This window comes from Pundamilia nyererei, unplaced genomic scaffold (assembly GCF_000239375.1).
Source record: "Pundamilia nyererei isolate P.nyererei 1_Seehausen unplaced genomic scaffold, PunNye1.0 scaffold00100, whole genome shotgun sequence".
NCBI lineage: Eukaryota > Metazoa > Chordata > Actinopteri > Cichliformes > Cichlidae > Pundamilia > Pundamilia nyererei.
In genome coordinates this window covers 1,624,892-1,647,350 of record NW_005187501.1, presented here as the reverse complement: position 1 = coordinate 1,647,350, position 22,459 = coordinate 1,624,892, and the positions used below count along the sequence as shown (strand labels likewise).

The 22,459-nt window shown below is 39.4% G+C and overlaps 1 protein-coding gene across 2 annotated transcripts in view; it reads right to left on the bottom strand.

The window, feature by feature from the left end:
- The window catches only part of LOC102207720 (poly(rC)-binding protein 4-like), a 34,299-nt gene that overhangs the window by 4,505 nt on the left and 7,335 nt on the right, over nt 1-22,459 (bottom strand). The window contains exons 2-12 of one of the 2 annotated variants that reach the window (XM_005740471.1): nt 16,209-16,398; nt 15,348-15,371; nt 13,989-14,021; nt 12,371-12,487; nt 9,006-9,137; nt 6,684-6,812; nt 5,474-5,548; nt 3,607-3,678; nt 1,192-1,233; nt 1,023-1,098; nt 549-598 (exon numbers count right to left, since the gene is read on the bottom strand). In XM_005740471.1, the coding sequence (XP_005740528.1) occupies nt 549-598; nt 1,023-1,098; nt 1,192-1,233; nt 3,607-3,678; nt 5,474-5,548; nt 6,684-6,812; nt 9,006-9,137; nt 12,371-12,487; nt 13,989-14,021; nt 15,348-15,371; nt 16,209-16,316 (858 nt within the window). In that variant the 5' untranslated portion in view covers nt 16,317-16,398. The remainder of the gene's footprint in view (nt 1-548; nt 599-1,022; nt 1,099-1,191; nt 1,234-3,606; nt 3,679-5,473; nt 5,549-6,683; nt 6,813-9,005; nt 9,138-12,370; nt 12,488-13,988; nt 14,022-15,347; nt 15,372-16,208; nt 16,399-22,459) is intronic. The other variant, XM_005740472.1, reaches the window with a different exon arrangement.

Below are 22,459 nucleotides of genomic sequence, written 5' to 3'. Positions count from 1 at the left end.
CACACACAAATATCCCAGAGCAGGCCATCTGACCAAAATGACCAAACTAATAGTGAATTTAAAGATAAATGTGTGTCTTGCATTTTCATCTCTCAGATTGGAGAGGCATTTCATCAAACCCTGGTGGAGGCTAAGTGGAGAGGGAAAGGATCTTTGTCTGTTTCCTTATTGGCTGTTTTGACAGCAGACAGCTTCTAAGTAGGTCAGGGAACATGAGAGGATTTACTGAACACTCACGGGAGTCCCTCTAAGACATTGCAACTGCAGCCCAGACAATAATGCGAAAGGATCCATATCAGCTCAAAATCCCTTTAACCTTGGGTTAGTCCGAGGTTAAAATAACGCGGATAATTAGTAAGTCGTAAGCATGTCTCTCGTCTCTTTTGAAGTCACGCCAGATGTCTTTGCAGTCGCAGCCAGTCACCTGCTTCGGTGCTGCGTACATGTGAGCTGAGCGTCGGCTTCCTGTTGTTTTTGCTGTCGCTCAAATGGGACAATATAAACAGCATAAAGAACAAAAACACAAAGATCGACTTGCTTTTCCTTACATCATTGGGAATAAGCAGCTCCTGAGACGTCTGAGAGTTTGAGTCCATGCCTGATAAGAGAGAAAATACACGCATCAACTGAATACAACTGAATTGAAATATCATTCGGCTCTTTTAGTTAGCAGAGCCATACAAAAACACCATTGAGATAGAGAAGAAACCCTTTCAGCTGCAAACTGCCAGATATAGTAAAGCATTTAATTTCCATTTTAATGGGCTGATGTTTAACACAGCACTCATTCTTTTCTTTCCCCTAGTTCTCTGACTGCGCACAACGTATCGTTTCACTTAATAGTTTCTCTCTCACACTAGGAGATATAAGAAAGCTACAAAGCCCCCCCTCTCCTCGCTTCTGATTGACAAAAGCTCACAATCAACGCAGATAAAAACAGCTGGCATTTATTTCTGATGTCTAAACACAGGTCAGCAATCTGAAATTAAGAAAGCAATGATTAAAATGCCTGCAATACACACCGGGTATGACAGCTGAAGCAGGCTGGGCAATAGGACTCAGGCCTTGCTGCACTGAGAGCTGATGTAGCTTGGCCAGCTTTAAAACAAAGAGGAAGAACTTGATTGTACACAAAACCACAAACCATTCATGTAATATTAAAATTTTAACACATCCATCAAATGGTCATACCTCTGAGTGTGGAATGCCATATTGGTTTTGCAAAGTGTAGGCCTGAAAAAGAGCATCGTACATTAGGTAAATTACAGCAATAAAAACGTCGCACACAAGCAATAAATCTGCAGCCGCTTAATGGAAGTGCTTCGCTGTCAATGCGTGCCTTTTTCTGATAAGTAAAATTAAATGATAATAAGAGAACCAACTGATCGCACTTTTACCAAAAAAAAATAAAAATAAAATAAAAACTAAATTCACTTGTATTGATTCAAGCAATGCAAACACTCTGCATCCATCATGAGCAATATAATTTGTCTGTTTGTCAAGGAAATCACATAAAAATGCTCGGCCAAAGATCCTGAAAGATGGTGAAGAATGAACAAACAAAGAAGCCATTAAATGTAGGATACCAGCCACTGACCTTGGTGGATGACAGTGCAGTGCTTTCCTTTGGGGACTTTCTGATTTTTGTTTTGTTTGCCCAAGTTTAGAAATATCTACTCCTGAGACGTCAGAATTTGACTTGTGGTGCTCAGTGCATTAAGATGACTTATAAAACATTCATCAGGACATATCTATATGGGCAGTGTACCTTTACTCTTGGTAGTCCACAGGATTACATAAGGACTACTTCATCAGTTTTAAACATTTATATTAAAAATTGTGGTTGACTATTGTGAGAAACTGACACAGAGTTAAAAAATACAAGACTTCTAAAGCCTTGGACCTAGCTGAGATTGCCTTTACCTCTTCATTGTTTGGCCTCCACTGCTCTCCTAATAAAACTAGTTTTCCACCCTCTCTTTTGAATGTATATGAAGCAAAAATACTGAAGTGGAACCTTCTCATTGCCACAAACTTGGCTTGCACATTTTGTGAAAGGGACAAAATGACCAGTGGGCATTATTATAAACAAAAAAGGAATACGAATGAATGTTTTACTCATTATGAGAGGACATTTCTAAACAAATGCAATCTAAAATGTAATCTACTTTGGTTGCCAAAAAGCCATTTACAGACAAAAAAAACGACAGTATCCCGACGTGCTGGCAAACCTCCAGCAAAGTCTCATGAACTAGCGATTGCATATAACAGGAAATTTAAACAGAGTAGTTTAATTTTGAGGAAAGATTACGTCGTAAACACTCATGTCAACTCCAATAAAGTTTTAAACGAAATCTGCATTATAACTAGATTTTACAGCGGGGCTCTCTGAGAAACAGAAGTACGGCATTATTTTTATTTTTTTTTAGCAACACTACTGAGACATGTCAGAAAAGCTTTTAAAATTAAGTGTGTTTTCGAGCTCTGGGACCTCAAATAGAAGATTAGGGTTAAAGGCAACGGTTTAACTGCTTTAAACTGCACAAAGATTCCTTTTCTCTACATTGCAGCAGTCTGATAACAGGCACCCGAAACCTGAAATGTCTTAAAACCAGGGCAAGAAAACATATATGGAAGATAACCACTGAAAGTCAAAATTAAAATTTTTTTTTTTACTTGATTTGTGTGAAGTGATCCTTTAGACAATTAGCTAAACCCAAGTATTTCTTATAGAAATATTTTTTGTGAAATCCTAACAATACTAAATGTAAAAGTCATTGTGCTTGCTGTCTCATTCTAACCCTAACAAACTGAAATAATAGCATATGATCATTAATATGAGTGTAAAGCTTTCTTCTTCCCATTTTCATCCATCTATCCATCCATCTATCTATCTATGGGGTGCTGTGCAGCCCTCCCTCAGTATAGTTACAGCTCGACCAGACAGCACTTAGCTTAACTCGATTCTGCCTGACGCCAGCGGTCTGGCTGCTATTACCAGTTCATCCTATAAGGTCATAAACTGGAGAGGCGAGCTCATCTTTACAATGCATCAATACATTGGAGGCTCTATTTATATAGGAAAGCATACACAAACCACAAATTCACTGCAATAATCCTACCAGCTAGAGCACAAGTCATTTCAATTGGGAACTCTTTATATTTCATGAGCCACAGTTAGATTTTGTTTAAGTTTAGGGCTTTTTTGTCAAAGGTTATTGTTTCCTTTCTGGCATGACAGTATCTGCTACTGCTGTCATGGGAGGAATATTCCTAAAGCCGCAATGTTTCTGGAGCAGAGAGATGGCAGAGCTGTGGTGGAGGTGGTGGTGGTGCTGTGTGTGATGGTATCGTGTTTCAGGAGGGGTTATAGCTCTTATGACAGGCCAGAACAATAGCTGCAGCTTACACTCAGCTGTTGTTTTTAATACCTCATGCCATATGATGGAGTGTGTAACTCTGGGCATACCACACAACCCCTCTGCTCACTCACCACGCAGACCATCGCAGCCCTGACACTAATTTGTGCGCTCCACATTGGAATCCAAGACCAGTGTTTGAATCCTGGAGAGATTTTTTTTTCTGTTTGTATTATTGCCCAGTTACCTGCTGGAGGTCCAGGCCACCCTGTGCGACTGAGTACAGAGGGTGGGGTGCAAATTCTGATGCCTCAAACACCTACAAAAACACAAGAGAAAAGGAGACGAGCAAAAAATAAAAATATGTCCTGGAGCTTATTACCCAAATATTTCATGTTTTGCAAGTTCTGCCATTGTTTTTGAATTGACAGTGATGACTCGTGGGTGTCTGTGCTCACCAGCTGAAACCTTTACTGGTAAATATGATGCAAAAATAATGAGTAGGAAAAAAAAAACCACATTTCTTTTTTTGCCTTTGGCTTTAGCTATAGAATTAGGCCTGAGATGGGCTCTCAAGGCTCCATTTCTGACACCTTGCCACACCTAACAGGCTTATAGGCTATGACTCATCCACAGACCCTTTCCCATTCCACTTCATTTTCTCCTCTGACAAATTATACAAACATCCCTTATCACCGCACTGCCTTCATTAAAGATATCTCCGAGCGACCAGGATCACGCCCCGGGTTTAATTTGATAGCCTATTATGAAGAATATCAAAAACACAAAGCCATTCCATAAATTGACCGTAGTCTGTGGCTGCACAAACTGTGTAGGAACTGCTGACAGCTATGCAGAATATCTGGCTGCTGTAGCCAGAGGAGACGGCAGGTCTCCAGTCTCACTTGCTAATCTTGTGACTCGCTCCATGGGAGGGTAGATATCTGTCCCTTCTCAAACAGCAGCATATATACAGTACTTCTCAATCCCACCCTCATGCACACACATAAAAGAACTGATCCCCCACTGAGGACCCTCTGCATGAGTCTTGTTTCAACACCCGGGTTAGCGTCCAAGGTTGTCTGAGATCCAAGACGTCCAAGTGAAGAACAATGCAGTGAATGGAAACACCTCCTCCACACACTTTCCAATAACCATTATGCTTTAAACAATCATATATTTCCATGCAATGCAGACTCGAATGCTAATTCAGCTGTTCTTAGACTATAATGGCGCAGAGAGAGTGGCAGCCTTTAAGATTAACAAACGAAGCCAGCATCTAGGTGCCAAAAAAATAGCGTTTCCCTTTGTGGTAGGGTTAATGAGGGTTACCGATATAGGAATTTCAAGACCGATAGCGATACCTGGTGATTTATAAATATGATATTTTTATCCAACACAAACAGATTTCCCAAACATTTGTTATCTGTACGTATTTATTTACTCGCCTGGGCTGCTGGTTGTTTGCGGTGCTTCAAACTTGCAGAGTCGCCTCTGGTGGATAAACTATGTAACGTCAACACTCATAATATGGTTGAAGGGTGTTTCCCCAATTATCTATTCTTTATTTAAAAATTGTATTTATTAGCAGTCATAAAAGCAGATGTTCACCACTTTGGTTCATTTTCCACACATCCTAGTAACTTGAATTTTCCTCTTGCACCACTGTGATGACATTTTCCCCTCATAGCAAAATATCTTGACAACAATTCTTTCATTTACGAGGAATCATGGAAGACTGTGCCTGGTTTCTCACCATCAGGTCACATTTTATTCTGGTCCAGTACTTCTAGACCCTCAGTTCCTCCCCCTCAAATATCACGAGTGTTTTAGACTAAATTGGACATTTTAGTATGTTAAACTGAGAGGATAAAAGGATCTGTCGCACTGAATCTTGCTACCCTGCATTGTGACAACCTTGCTAGTCATGAAAATGTGTTTTCTGTTCCCATAGAAAAAAATTGATTAACTTTTTGCTAATTCAACTCCTGGTGTAACCCCCAGTAAACCCACTATATCTGTAAAGGTGGATTCACCCCATCTTTCGAGAATCACTATGCTACTCTATCACAAATAAGTTAATCAGTGCGTGAGGTAAAATCTTATTTTCTCACCTGGTTTCCTGCAATGAGGAGAGCAGCTGGTGAGGGGCTTGGTCGATAGGGGATGGTTGCACCCTTTGGGGGAGACTAAGGAGTCAAAAATAGGCCATGAGGTCAGAGAAAGCAAGATAAGCTTTTTACCATGAATAAATCTTTTAGACGTGGATAAGCTTTACACAGCTAGTCTGAAATAAAATCAGCGATGGCGCCGAAGCCTGAAAAATGAAGTGCAAATGGTGTTAAACTCCCTGCAACATTAAAACACAATAACAGTTAATGATGAGCTAAACTGCTAATGACAGCGACATTATTCCCAGCCTTATTTTTCTTTTGATAATATTAGTCATTCATTGAATAAATGAAGTAGTCTAGTGAGCACTTTTTGTGGATAATAGCTTTGAGCTTTAGTGTGTGTCAGAGCTCAAGGCTTTGCTAAGGTTCGCCCTCTGGATAAATCAACCATCCACTGACATTTGAAGATAAAATTCTTCAAACACTAAAAAGAAAAGGAGATTATGCACTGAACATGACACTGTATATCTTATCAAGTAACTGCAGTGTTGGCAATACTGTTTTGGGGTTGAAAATGTAGAGCAGTCACAGCAATTTTTTTTTTTTTCGTATAACTTTGCATAATTTAAATCTTTGAGCCAAAAGCAAGGCGCCACTGGTACAGAATCCTAATGAAACTCGCAAGCCTTTGAAGAAAGCCCTGGAAAACTGGATCAAACTAGCAATTAGTCAGTCAGGTCCAGCTGCGATGCTAAAACAAAAAGGACTTGTGCACTCCCATGAACACACAGGGTGAAACTGTGCTTGGGGTTGTTTTCCTCTCATCTCCTCCTCGGTTTTCTCAAGAGAGCTGTTGTCTAAAGGTGGACAGATTTCGCTGCAGGCCTGTTAGTTTTCTGTTAGCTGACTAGTGCCCTCTGCGAGAACGCTGTCCTCTGACCTGAGACAGGCACCTTTCGACTTTATCCAATGTCTTGCGAGGCGAATTACAGAAGGTTCAAACAATAGAGAAACTGAGCATTTTCTGTGCTGCATTTAAGGATTTACCCTGCTTAAAAAGGCATTCATTTCTGCTCCAGTGAAACAGACAATAACAGACAGCATGCTGATTAAATAAAAGCATGCATGTGAGCTGCAGGAGGAGCGCAATGACAAAATATCAGCAATGTGTTGGTGCATGGAGGAAGGAGAGGAATGGTATACTTCCTACCTCCAGGATTACTGTGCAGATGAGCTTGACACACTGGATTACCGAATCCTGATTCCCAGATATCGTCACACCTCGCTCAGTTGAGTTGGGTAGCAAATCCCCTGCTACCTGTATCTGAGCTCCGGTGCTCTGCAAATGATAGGGTTTTTAGAAAAAAACATAGCTTGATCCTAAAGATAAGGTGAGTTGCGATTACACTGCCACAGCTTCTTTTTGTCCCCCTCTGAGCTGGATTTGCTGACATTATATTTCTCCACCCCTACTGAAAACCAGCTGCACTGTGGCGTGCTAAACGTCAAATTGCGACACAAAAAAAAAACCCCATCCACTTCTACAATTACAAGATGCCACACTCCTAATTGTAGCTGATGTATCACTAATACAGCATGCCTGACGGGCAAAGAGTGCCGGTTGAGTTAAAACTTTTTAAGCTTTATCTACACTTGCTGATATCGACCTATTTCTGGAGGCGATCGTTGAAACACACAAATCACCATTGTCTTTGTAACTGATGGGTCCTGTGGCAACCAAACAAAACAACAGAAACAAGTTTAGGAGATGAACAAGACAGCGGAATCCATCTAACCGCAGAAAATCACCTGGATGCCATTACTGGGGAAGGTTAAGCTAAAATGAGCGACATTCTATTTGTAGATTGGTACAGAGCTACAGTTAAGGAGTCAGATGTCTCTGGCAATGGATCTGATACGTTTAATCCTAACGTTTCAACTGGGCCTGAATGCAGTCAGGAGTTTTTCCTGTTGTCACTGCTGAGTCACGGCCTATGTCGTGTTAAGTAAATATATCTGGGCTTGACTGTTTCATCAATTTTCTGCACTTATGGACAAACTTCACAACCCGAAAAGTAAATAGTTCATATTAACAGTGTTCACTTGTGTTTTTAGGTGAAACGCACCAAGAGCTATCAGATACATTGCTATTAAACTACAGAAAAAATGTCACTTTCTTCGTTTTCACAGAACATTTTAAGGTGAACATTTCATATCTCTAATATTATGTTTTATGATCGAATACAAATAAAACTAATTGGCTCGGCTACATTCAAATGGCAAAACGGGGTTCATGTTTTCAGTAACTAATATCATTTTCTCTGAGTTGGTGTTCATGATATCAAATTGATCCTCACAGTGAAGTTAACACAGGTGTTAGTTGTAATAACTGAATATAAATTGCTGTTTATTTGACATATGAATGCATTTACCCTCCAAATCAAGATGAAAAACATTTGCAATTCCTCTGATAACAGTTTAGAAATGCTACATATTTAATGCTTTTTTTTTTAGCTTTTATGTAAAAAACAAAACAAAACTGTTTTTTTTTGAGGATTCAGATTTTTTTTAAGGTTTGTAATACCTGAACATACCTTTTATGAATACATGTATGAAAACTGTAACTGAAAATAATCAACTACAATAATTTGTCTGAAGTTGTAGACTTTTCATAAAAACTAGTGTCCAGCAAATAACAATTTCTTTACCACACCGAATTATTTATAACTTCAACATATACCATGCATATGATATTACTGCAGGCATAATATCATATGCATGGTATGCCTGAATTTTTACATCATGTGGCTTATACACAACACATTAATATGCATGAAAGAGAAACATTTTGATGTTTTACTCAATTATATGTCAGATTGAGAAATACATTACTTTTCCAAGATGATAGCCACACTGTGTTATTTAAAATTGATCTGCATACAAAAATAAAGAAAATAAGTTTATTGTGTGAACTGCAACAGCTGGTAAGTGTAACAACCATTCTAATTTATTATTTGTGTAAACGCCACAAATTTTTACACCTTATTTAAGAAAATGATAAAGTAGCAGAAACAATTATTAAAAAAATGTTTAATTATTTAAAGAAATTGCCAATAATTTATAGCTTTTGGCTGTTTGCCTTTGCCTGACAGGTCCTCAGATTCTTATCAGCCTCAGTTGCTCTGTGTTTATTGCTAATTAGCAGAAAATAGATAAAATAGAAATTCCAACTATAATGTTTTTTTCATTAAATATGCCAACCTGTTATCACTAGTTGCAGCTAATTACACTGTTCTTATTGAAGTAGCATACTTGAACTGTAAATGCAGCAATTCTAAATTAGAGTTTCTACTATATAAAATGCATGTGGGCAATTATGCAGCCTGCTAAAAACCAGAAAAAAAATGTAGAAGAAAATATCACTCCCTTCTAGGTACAGCTTCTTTTCTAGGAGATTCATTCTGTCAAATATGAACCTTTCTGTGAAGTGTGGGCATGGAGCATGGACTGGATTTGTGTTCTGGGTGCTCACCTCCCTGATCTCCTTTATCTTGGCCCCTCCCTTCCCGATGAGGGAGCCACACTGGCTGGCAGGGATGACCAGCCGGAGGGTAACCGGTGGCTTGGAGCTGATGGTGCCGTTGGCCACCAGGGCAGTTAAGTCCTGGAGGGAGATTTAGAAAAATAGCAAAAATGGTTTTGAGAGTCAACAATAAAGCACAAGAAGGAAGAGAGGATCTAGGAGTATGGGTCAAGGAAGACAGAGACTGAACGCAGCTCATTTTACCAGTCAGTTTTGGATTCATAGCATCATTAGCATTACATCCCAGTCTAAAACTATGACACCAGTGAAGACAATATAATCATGGTTTGGGCTGGACCAGATATAGTGCAGCCAAACGTAATTACTGCTGCATCAACAGGAATCCAACAACAGAAAAAGCCAGTGGGATCCACACAGGAAGTGTCAGGTGTGAGGCAGATAGAGTAAAGAGCAATCCATCATCTGCACCTTATTAACCTCCGTCTCTGCATCTCTATGTTCCTGTATTGGGGTGGAGCAAAGTCCTGGAGTTAAATCGTTAGATTAGGCATGAAAAAGTTTTTTCTTTTGTAGATTTAATAAAAGGCTCCATGTTTAAGGGAAATGTAATGTGAGGATATGTTTTTCTTTTTTTTGTTCAGTTAGCATTCTTGAAACTCGTGTTTTAAAATACATTTTTTAAAATAAATCTATGATTCCTTGAGAAATGTCCTTATTTACCTCAGGACTTCACTGAACATAGTTCAGGTTATTATTTTAACATTTTGAGTTAATAACTTGAAATTTTGAGGCAATAACCCAAAATCTGGTCTTGCAAAAAATGTTTTTTCCTACCATTCATCCCCATTTCCTTTCCTTGCTGTAGATGACAGCTCAGTTATTTCCTTAAGGAAACAATATCACCTGAACAACAAGCCTTAGCCAAAGTTAAACATTCAAACTTTTAGAGTAAATGCGTTCATATGCCTTTCTTATCAACATACGCTGCTTTGAAACTGAGCAGAAACTGGATTTTGAGACTGAGTTGATGAGTGTTTTTATAGTGCAGGTAGCAAAACATCCATCTGATCTGCTGTGGGTGGAGATCGAGGTTTTAATTAATGAACAGTGTCTCTCTGTGAAGCTTTGAAATGTAAATATGCTTCCCATCAGAGTTCAACCAACAGCAAATCTGACAGAATGCAAAACATCCAGCTCGACTTGAATGGTTTGCACTCGGGCCAGTCTGTAAAATCAGCAGTTTGCCATAAAAGGGGACAGCATGTGTGTGTAGCCTTATGGGATTTTACTCATGAAGGAAACTGTATAATATGTCTAATATCGCTCAACTTTAAAATTTGAAAAGCATATTCTGGTGTGCCTCTTGTGAATCTCTGCTCCGCGTCTATATTTATCAAGGCAGATCGGGCTCTCTGACGTCTCGTCTCATTAGAAGATGCACACACGGCTCATCTGTACAATCACAAGACTCTCGGCGTCATTCTCTTGATTTGATCTAAAAATACGAGCCACATCTTAACAAGTGTGAACGTTTTGATACTTTCCATAGAGAAGAGAGGCTCTTAAAGCAAAATTGGTGGAATTAAGATGGCTGGTTATACAAGCGCCGCTCACACAAAGGGTTCCTCAGCTTAAATCCCCAAAGCATATTGTGCTGCTGGTGGGGTAAGGGCTCTAATACAGAGAGATTATGTGGCTTTTATGCATGCTGTGCTTCAACACCTGAAAACAAATTACATGTATGAAAGTGTAGCGAATTTCCTGATCATTGGATCACTGCATTTGCACAAATGTGGCAGCAGCTGGGGAAAACATGAGCTATAAATCACGTGAGCATAAAACTCACACAACTGATCAACAGCCAAACTGGAAATGAGTGAGGTCGAGCCGCTCTGTAATCACAAACTGTTGAGACAGAAAAAAAAGCGTATACTAATAGTCAGTGCCCCAAATTTATACTATTTCCCTTTTGGTTTTAATTAAAAGTGTCAGACATACAATAACTCAGCTATGGTGGAAGCAGTGCACAGTGGGTCAGCCAACATGTTGCCATGGAAACTCAGGCGTTTCAGGGTGAGTGTGAAAGATCTTTAATGAATACTGCACTGTGCTCCCAGCCAGAGTATGTTTACTGAAGGCTGCCGACCTGAGCAGAGAGCACCTGTTCCGTTGCTCGTATCTGCTGCGACGCTAAATCACAGTGAAGGCGGCTCTCATTCCACCATATTAATTAGCACTGTGATAGACAGCCACCTTGGGGATTAATAGCATGAAGAAACTGCCGTAATTCACCTATAGATGACGAGAAGTGTACGACACATTCTCATTAATGAGTACAAATTAGCAACATTTTCCTCTTTTAGTACCCGGACGGTTCATAGCACTCCAGAAAAGCATAAAGAAAATAACAGGAAGGAAATATAAATGATAGATGTAATCCAACAGCTTGCTGCACGTCATTTATAACGACATTCTTGCAAAGGTCTGAATGGTTTCGCAACAGCAGTTACATCCACCTATTCAAGATTTTCATCTGCAGAGTAATCTAATATGAAAGCACATCAAGAGCTATGCAATATAGTCAGTTTTTTTCCCCCCTTCCATCACTGCAGTTTAGAGTATAATCGATAGCGATAAAAGCACATTAGTGGTAAAGCAGAGATGAAGCACAGGAAATGATTTCTTGTACTAATGTGACGAAATGGCTTCTTTCACTTTTTCCAGGTTCAGCAAACAAGATGTTATGGCTGCACTAAGAATTAGACAACTTCAAAAGGCAAACTGCACACATTTTCTGATTTCAGGTTGGTCTCCTACATGACAAACCTTCATATGCATGCAACTATTGTAAAATAAATACATGAACTCATTTCATCTGAGTGTCACAGCAATGAATAACAGGCCTCATTTTAGCTTACAAACCTCTTAATATATACATAGTGCTGTATTACCCCAACAGAGCACTTGGCTGTCAGAGAGCAGGCTCATTGTCTGTAAAACTCCCTGCTGCTAAGACTGCTGGGAGACTTCCCATGATGCACTGAAGATTCTCCTCCTCTCCCTTCGTTTCACCCCCTGTGTCTATAGGCTGCAACTGCATATCATAACTTTGTCTTCTCTCTCCCATAGTTTATGTTTTGTCCAGTTTTTTGTTTTTTCTCTTTGCGCTTCTTCAAATCGTTTCTTTGCCCTCACTCCAACCAGTTATGGCTATCCCTTTGAGTGGTTCTCCCAGAGGTTTCTTCCTGTTTTGCCAACAGCTTGCTCACTTGTAAAATATTATATACTAAAACTCCTTAAGAAAATGATTGCTATAACTCAGCAGTATATAAATAAAAGTGAAGTAAAAATACCTCCTCCAGTTTGTATGTGATCATGGTAAAAGCTCTGAAGACGCTGTCTGTGGAGCCCGTGATGGTGATGATCCTTTCAGGACAGGATCCCTCTGAAATGTTGACTCGTGCGCTGCTCTGTTGAACCAGAAGTCAGCAGGTTATTTAAATTTCAGTAAAGGAATAGTTGGAAAATAAGTCCTTTAGCATTTGTTCTGTATAACAGTTGGAGGTGTGATGCTATATTTAAGGTTATATACTTAGCGTACGAACTTAGCGTAGTGTAACTTGTGAAGAGGAACAGGCCTGTTCCAGCTTTTTGGACAGCCTGGAGACACTTCAGTGATTGCCCCATTTCCACTTTTTTAGCTAATCTTCTCACAAATTTATTGGAAACAGTGAAGATAGAGCTGGCCTAGTGGATGCCTTTAGCACACTGTGTCCCATTTATGCAATACATAACGTAAAGTGTGAAAAATGCTGAACTTTTTACCTTTGGTTGCTGTAGCCCCATAGTTAACATACAAACACAAATAACATATCCGTCCTGTTTTCTTACTCTTGACAACTAAAAATATGATACACATTTCCCCAAATTTCAGCTCGTTCTTCTTGGTCTGTTCTAAAGTGGCAGTACAGCTCATAATTTTAGAGAAAGTAGAGTGATAATGACATAACATTGACATGAGAAGGTGACGCTGTTTCTGCCCTCGTCTTCTTCCATTTTGTATGCTGGCATTTCTGGGTAAAGTGAGCAGACACAGGACTGTGTTCTGACCTCTGGGACATTTTCTCCAGGCAGCACACTGACTCATTCCCCCCACTGTGAGGACTGACAGGATGAGGCTCATATAATTGGGAAGTAACAAAAGGCCAGAACTGCCAAGCTAGATGGATGGATGGATGGATGACTACCACTAGTGAGAGGTTTGTCCCTTGTCCCATGACCTAACTATTCTTCTGTTTATCCGTATGCCTCATAAAATACGACATAAAACCTTAGCAGCAAGAGAAAGAATCAAATGTGCTGTAAAGTGTCAGCCTAATTACTTTCTAATACAAAGAGTTATCCAAGCCGCATTAGTTTGGCTGCACCCTTGAGATTTATAAAGAGGGAATCGAGGAGCAGACATAGAAAAGAGGAAGTTGTTTTAAGCAGGAAAAAGAAATAGAAAAGAAAATTGAGAGAGAGAGCAGCTAGATGAGGTGCAGTGAAGAGAAGAGAGGGAGGACTTAAATTGAAAAGGTGCTGTTATTGCCCAAAAGGCAATTCGGACAATGCACCTGTTCTGTATGCTTTTCAGACTCAAACCTCCAAAACAAGAAGAGAGAACTGAGCTGTATTATTATTACATGCAACTGCCAGAAAGCCTGACCAGTATTAGACGGCCTCTTGAGATTAAATTATGTTTTCTCTGGAGATGAACATACTGAGGGCCTAAAATAACAGAGATCTAGTGGCTTCATGTCTTGATGTAAAAGATAGGGACAAAGTGGTGCACGGTAACAGCTAGTCACATCAGAGAAGCTGCATTCACTAGTCTCAAATGACACAAAAACATAATAATTAACACAGCAGAATGCTAAACAATTCTATTGAATGGTGTCGGAATGGTGATCGAAATCATGGACACTGTACCTCTTCCCGTATTCGTTTCACAGTCTCTCCTTTCTGAAAAAAGATAAAACGAAGGACAGCTTTAAACAGATGCAAATGTGCTTCAGTTCACCAAACAGTTACAACACATTGTTAGGCAAAATCTGCCATTTCTAACCACGTTAGACGGAAATTGCTCAGAAAAAAAAAAAAGCATCGATAAGGCTTCAGTCTGCAGTGTATGCAGCGATGTTGTCATTTGCACTAACTTTGCAAAAACATATCAAATATACAGCATCTGAGCATATGAAGGAAATGTACACCTGCTGTAACGGCTGTGCTCGCAGCGCGTGTGAAGAACTCCTGCCAGCGACAATAACATTTTGTCAGACTTGTGTCACACTGCAGCACATCCTCCGCTGATTTTTTGATTGCTTCGTCTCCCCTCTGCTATTTTATTTTGGCTCAACTTCATCCAACCTGTCATACCTCTGTTCACACTTTCGTGCAGCAACTGACGACCACTTTCTTTCACCAGTACCAAAAGCAATGTCATCTCACACCTCGGCAAACACTGTTGTTTATGATCTCGGGAAACGTATTACTTGGAGTCTATTGTGACTGTGCTGCTGGTGTTCTATTGATGGGGAAAGGATGAGAGGTTTTCCCAAAGAGATAGGAAGGGGAAAAAAGGCTGGAGGGTGGAGCAGTTATTATTTAGACAACTTATTAGCTCGAGTACTTCAGACAAAGTGCCTCCCACTCTGTCGAGCTGCACAGTATGCCCCATATTCAAATGCTTTCACCCGCTTCCTTTTTTACATTTTCTGTTGTCCACATCCATTGCAAAATCATTCTTTCCAGCACTTCACAGTTTTCTATATTCCTCTATTTTTCTTCTTTCATCCATTGTGATGCCTTTTGTAGGTGCAGAAGGCTCGATAGTAGGGGCTACTGAAGCAACACAGTCTCAATAGGCATTTCCTAGCAGACACTAAAAGTGCCCACAAGGGGCCAACTGTAATGCAGTATGTCTTTGGAGCTCAGTTTCAACAGGAGGCTTGCAGTCGGTGCTCTAATGTTTTTGTTTGATGGATTACTATGGTGCTTTGTGAAAGGTGGGGGAGGTCTTAAGAGGGTTGGTTGAAGACAATTACATTTAGGATGGGAATATTCAGAACAGCAAGTCTTTGTTACAGAGCTTTGTGTTCTGGTGATTCAAAACAAAATCAAGGCAGAGGGAAATTATTCTGCAGATGCTTTGAATGATGGAAAATGGCTACTGAGTTATATAAGAGCAAAACATCACCCATATATTTTAAATCACTGTTTTTTTTAATGATTATTCCCTTTATATATGCAGATATGTTTACGAGTAGAATTAAAAGTAGGAATTCTCACCTTTCCTATGATGCTGCCAACCTCCTGAATGCAAAGGGATGAAGATGATAGAGCATAAATAGAAACCAGGGAAAAGGCAAAAACTGATCACCCTCATAGTAACTGTTTATTTTTAGCATGTATGATTATGAAAAACATTTTCACAGGACTCTATGTGCACCTGTGAAAAACTAAGTACACCCCATCGTTCAGTACCTTGTAGAATCACCTTTAGCAGCAATAACTTAAAGTAATCGTTTTCTGTGTGACTTTATTTGTTTAGGATTTTTGCCATTATTTTCATTGAAACACCTTGATTTTTTTTACAGCCATTTCGTTGTGACCCTTTTTTGGCCAAGCTTTGACGGCCTCTGTTTCACTCTTTGAAACCATCTTGACTGTCAGTGACTCCGAGATGGCCAGTTCCTGTGACTGCAGGACCCGTTCATCATGTTTGTGCTCATAGGCTTTGTTTGGTTCTTGACACATGTGGCTTGGAGTTTCTCTAAGCATCGCACGGTCTGACTTTAGGGTGAATTTGCTGGGATGCCCACTCCTGTAAAGACTGTGGTATTGTGTTAACACGCAGCTGAATCCTGGAGGCCAGCAAGCTGCCAGAACTTGTGCTTTTACAGAGGTGCTCACTCTTTGTCACAATCAATTAATCAAATGCATTTGATTATCAGTGCCTGGCTGCTGTTTGCCCTCTTAATTCCGGTGGAAACAGTGAGGGTGTGCTTAGTTTTTCGCAGGCCTGCCTATCACATAATCCCGTGAAAGCTTTTTATTTTTCACATGACTGTGATGTGTGAGGCTGTGACAAATCTTGTGCTTGAAAATGCCTTGAGTGCTGAAGCATGCGTGCATTCATTCATAAACAACCTTTCCATGCATGAGCAGTCGTAGTGTGAGGGTCACTCCCAAGCCCCCGTCGCCAAAGTCCTGCTCACAGTTCATGGTGATGTGGGAGTGGCACTCAGGGAGACGCATGAACAAGGCTCATTCGCTGGTCACACAGTCAAGCGAAGGCCAGCACTCGTTCTGTGGTTGTCCGAGATCGTTCAGTGCTGCTCTGGGAGAGAACAGAATTCAGAAAATATGATTCTTAATTATTTTTGTGTCTGTAACATTTCCTCCCTACCACACATATGCTCATGCATACACTATTGTTTCTAGCTCATGGATTTCTGAACAAACATTATAAATACTTGAAGAGAAAAATTAATTCAGCAACATCATTCACTGAGCACTATGTGGCACTATTATAACTAATGGTGTTCTCATTCATTTCTGGGAAATTGGATGCTTGTGCTGTATCTAACTCTATTGTTTACTAAATGATAATTCTGGAAGATCAACAAAATTCAGATAAATGAGGACAAATCAAAGCGGAAATCAAACACATTTGTGACACGGAAGAGCTTTCAGGCAGGCAGAATGTAATTGTGAGCATCTCGGTGAGAAAGTTGTTCATTAGTTCAAGTCGATGTAATATCGATGGCGAAATTCATAACAAAGTCCTAATGAACACCACTGTGCATGCAGGGTATTGACCAGGAGCACCAGCAGTGTCAGCGATGCTGCATCTCATCATAGCTTTGGGATTGGAAGAGACTGTGGGTGGCCATCGATGACTAACTGTGTCTTCATTACCTGACAAGCAGTTTCTCTCACAGCGAGCTGAGTGACTTTTAAAATTGGATGTAACAAAGAAAAAAAAAAAAGAGTGTAGCAGGAGATTCATGCAAAGTTAATCAAATTCATAAAATGGAAAATGTTTGGGGCTTCTTTGGGGATCTGATTTTATCTGCTCCATCACACTCGGGTGGAGGAAAAAAAAGTGTTATGGCGAAGCGGAGCAGAATTTATACACAGACAGCAAATTAGATGCATCTGTAGTCATCCCAGGATGACATTGTGGCAGCAGCTTTGTGCATGCCAGTTATGTGACAAACCGAATGATGATTAATGCCTGAGTCACCTGGATGCTTACAGTCTTAGCATGACGTGCATAATTAGTTCACTGAGTCATTTTTGCTTCCTCTTGTTATTCTTTTTTTTTTTATATTGCCTTACATTTGTCAGCATGGAGAGCAGAAGTGCATGTACAAGGGTGAAAGATGTGGATTGCTGCATCTAAATAAAACTGTTTCTTATTAGTTTTAGAACTTTCCAGTTTCCAATTTTTTAACAAAGTTAGCAACAATATTTTTTTAGTCTAAACTAACTAGCTAAGGTTGGCATCACGTACCAATCAATAAATTAATAATTGGTGTATAAATGTTGAAAATTTGTGAAAAATGTTGATCACAATATCACAGCAAGAAGAAATTGGATTATTTTATTTTATCCTTGTTGCTTAGAATAATAACGCTTTGGCTAAAAGCTAATGTCAACTAGAGAGCATCCTCAAGAGCAAAATGGCAGGCTTTAATGTTTCCAAGTTAATCATCTTAGATTGATGTGTTAGCAGGCTATATACTAATTAGCACTAATCCCAAGCTACAGCTGAGGCTGATGTCATTATTGTTACTGCAGTATTCTTAAAGGTTCAATAAATGAGATTATGAATATTGATACAGCAGCACATGGCTCTTTGCTATGTAGATATGAATTAGTAAAGTAATGATCTCTTAGCAAATAGTGAAGTCACATTTATAAAGAGGCTACTTCAGCGAGAGGCTGCTCACTGCACATGACACTGGCTCAAGCCCCATCCCCACCCTAACTCTAACCACACAGACCCATTTGGCTCTGCAGTGAGCGCCATTTGAAACCAGGAGCCCTGCTGTTAAACCGTCCCTGTGTTTTGTTTTGTTTTAAGAGAAAAGTGGTAATAAAGGCGGAAAGGTGGAGCACCGTTCAAAGCATTCAGCCAACTCAGACCCCATAAAAACTGATAACAGAGAAAAATTTAATTAATGTATTTATATATCACCCAACTTAAGTGCACTTGTTTTATCTCAGCTCAGAGAGTCTTGAGAGTCTTCACTAGGGTTTTACTGCTCTGCTTTACTCTGTTTTACAATGTGTCTGCCTCCTCTGTGAAGGAGTAGAGTTAGCTTAATTAACGTATCACCATCTTCCCCTAATCTCTACAGAAAAAATACATAAAAACAATGCTTCCCAAGCATCCTGCAAAACAGTGAGTATTGCTGAGCAGAAACTCCCAAAAACAAGCTTGGTGATGGTGGCAAATGGAAGCAATAACCAACAGACGGTAATAGCAACAATCGACCCCTTGGATAATAAAGTGGGCTTAAACCACAACCAGCTGCATCAAATGATTCTTTGTGGGGCTTCATAGCACATAACAATTAAAGCTCAAATTTATAATAAAGAGTTTTTTTAAAACACTATTCCTACATGATATTTCCAAAGTGTAAATATTATTTTCTCTATTCTGTGATCTACTATAGAGCTACATTTATGCTTACCAATTTCACCCATATCAATATATCTGTGCTCCTATCTTCCTTAGAAATTATATAACTACTTCTTTGGTCCAGTGGACTAAAAAAATTCGATACCTTTGACCCTACAGTAGAAAACCTTTTCAGCGGCAGAGTGAGCATTTATTCTGTGGTTCAGAAATTGTTATAATTTTCTTTAAGAATGTCATTAAGAACAACAAAATTATCTCCTTTGACTCTTTATTTGAAAAGTATAAAATTTGCTATGAAAAATTCAAATGTCCCTTTAAATCAGTCCTGTAGACAGTTGCTAAAGATCAAACCAAAAACCTTAAAGTTCCTTTTTTAAACCTGTAAGACAAAATCCAACACATTAATCATGCAATACTAACTAAGACAAACGATGCCTGAAACAATGCCGCTTGGGATCTCATTATTAGCTACATTTACATGCCAACTTCACTAGTTTCTCTGAGTATTAACTGCCAAAAAAAGTTCTGAATCTGTAATTCAAGTCATCCAAGATGACACCAATCACAAGCAACAATGGGCCATAAGTTAAGGTAATCTAATTTCATTAAAATAAATATTTAGACCTCAGTCTTTGAGCTACACAACAACAGTGACCCTAACACTTGTATGGCAACAACTGCTGTGTCACGCAGATCAAATGATTTGGGATGTAATGCACTTTTAGCCCAGTGCTTAACTCGAATGAGATGGAAGGCTGCCTGTCCCCCTTCAGTGGATCAATGAAGTCATGACCTGCTCTGAAATGAAGAAGGTGAGATACTCTGTTTATGTTTCACTTAAGAATATATATATTACAGAGTGTTTTCTTTTCTTCACTGATTATTGCTTAGGTGTAAACAACTTGTACTTTATATAGACACCTTAATTTCCATGCACTGTAAATCTGTTGTTTTCTATTTTGCTTTTGTTATCTTTCTTTATTGCAAGGAGGCAAACAATTGTTAAGTGTTTAAATAACTAAGTTTAACTGAGTGAGCATTGCCTCTAAAACAGCCCAGGGGAGGCTACATGGACCCATTAGCTCAACTAAGTTTTGAAAAACAAATGAAGAAAAAAGCAATGCATAAATTTATAAATAATGATGTTTGAGAGTTTTATATAATTTAATAATAATTTAGCAGTATGCACTTTCATATGACTGATAGCTAACCATCTAAGGTCTACGCCATCATAACCCTAACCCTGCACTTTGGCATGTCAGTATCAACCATTGCTAGCAAAATGGTGCTTTGCAATATCAAAGAAACACAAACACCTGAATCCTAAAATATCTACTGAGGTGATCTAAAGTATAACACTAAATGTAATTCAGAACATTTGAGCTTTTTTAGGTATTATTTTACATAGTTTAAAGGTACCAGTATGACATCATATACAATCTAAAACCCTTCTGTGACATTTACAGTAAAATGTATCCACACAGCATAGAAAATATAAGCATGATTAATTTGTTGGCTTCAACCTATTTTCTTAAACGTATCAAACCGTCAATAAAATCCACATAACTGAACTGTTGGGATTAAACTGGAATATAGTTTAAACTCTGCACTTTCAATACAAGTTGAAACGGAGACTCTCTGAGACTGCTGCATCTTTGGAGTCAAGCATGTTCATTGACTCCAAAGGGTTAAAAAAGTTGAAATTAAACTTTTGCTACTGTATCTTAAGTAGTTCTGAAGCTGTGACAACATTTGTCCACAAACAGGCAGACAAACGCCTGTCCAGCAGCTTTATGGTGGTTCTTCAGTGTCTTGGGGACTACATTTTTGAATCATGACACACATGCACTCAGAGGGCGAAAACAACAACAGCTACGTTTTTGCAGCTAGTAATTAACGTGTCCCCTTTGACTCATCAAGGCCACTTGTCTGCCAAACACATTCCAACCAGCCTACAGTGCTAATGCATACCAGCCTACTGCTGCAGTCCTTCTGACAATGCCTGACTTATGTGTGTGCGTTTATAAATCTACATTCTGTCTATACATTTGGTGAGCTATAAGAGGAGATCATGTTTAATAAATGGCTGTTATTTTAGAGTAGATCCTATTCCGCAGTGACTTGTTGTAGGCAGGTTTATTGCTTTTACTTAACGTGCAAGGACATCGCTGTTTGTTTGATTTATTAATGCACTGGATGCCTGCAAAGACATGTTCAAATACTTGCACACAACCGTCTTAAGATGTCGCAGAGGTTGACTGTCTCTGTGAGCTTTATATTCCCACCGTGGCCATGGCACGTCTAACATGCTAGCCCATCAAAATGTGGCAGGAAGTGGAGCGGAGTGCCTTTGTGCTGGATTCAGTTGCATCAAATCAATCGGCCTTCATCTGCTTTTTTTTGAAAGTGATGCTCATTGGATTGACTTACAAAGCTATCAGTTAGGAGCTCATCTACATACAATTTCCATAAATATCAAACAGAGCCAAAGGGGCTGGAGATAAACAAAAACTGGAGCATTTTACTTGCCATCAGCTACAGATTTAAGGCTAAGTAATCATGACTTTAAAGTTGATCGATGCATCCTGAACACATGTGTTATCACAGAGCACATTTATGCAACCCGTAGGCTAACTTCATTATCTTTAGGCACTGAGGGGCATGGCTAAAATGTTAGCACTTATTGCATTAGGAGTTAATGGTTAGAGGGATCATTATGTGCATCTCTGTGGGTTGATAACAAGGCATGTGCTCTGTGTCTGTGTGAGGGCGGTGAGTCTCTGAACTCTTCATTTCCAGAATCCCAAGCAGCACTGTTGCAGGATGAACAGAGCCCCTCTGTTCTAAATTAGACCTGGTAACAGAGAACACGGAATTGGCAAAGTGCAGACTGCAGCACTAGGCTGCCAAACTGCAGTCAGACTAGGAAAGAAAGGTGAAGAGTCCACCTACTGTTCTGCTCCTATGTCACTTATATTGTGACCTGGGTCTTGCTCTGCTTGACTGCATAAAGCATGAAAGAGCTTCAGTTATGAGTCACTGCTTTTATCCAGCCTTATATACACCGGATTAGGCATGACTTTGTAACACAAAGACTGAAAACAAATGACCATAAGAGTCCTTGGTTACTGTTGACTAAGTAAAAGTAGCCAGGTTCAAATAATTTTTTTTTTTTTGGGGGTGATTTGGGGGCTGCTATGCTAAACTGACCGAGTATGTAATAGCAAAGGTCACCACTTTATTAGTTCATCTGGATGTTTACAAAAAGCAGTTTGGGTAATAACTGATTAAATTCAATTGTATCTATACAGCACCAATTCACAGCAACAGTCACCTCAGGGCACTTTACACTGTAAGATAAAGACTTTCCAATATTAAAGGTAAGAACCCCAAACCCTTATCAGCAAGCACTTGGCAACAGTGGGAAGGGAAAACTCCTATTTGCCAGGAAGAAACCTCCTGCAGAACTGGGCTCAGGAAGGGGCAGCCATCTGGTTGAGGGGAGAGGGGAAAGAAAAGATGTTGGGGGCATAAGAAGAGATAATTTTAGCCTTGCTAGCAGCTTAGCTTTGGGAAGGCAATGCCTACACCAAAATATCTCAACAAATAATTCTAGTGGTCATGTATTCTCCTAATTTTGGTTATTCTGACTTGTTTTTACGACATCACTAGGCTGACTTTTATGGATTTTACTGAAATCATTTTTGCACAGATACAGACTTTCCTTCTCGCTTGTGTCTCTGTCACT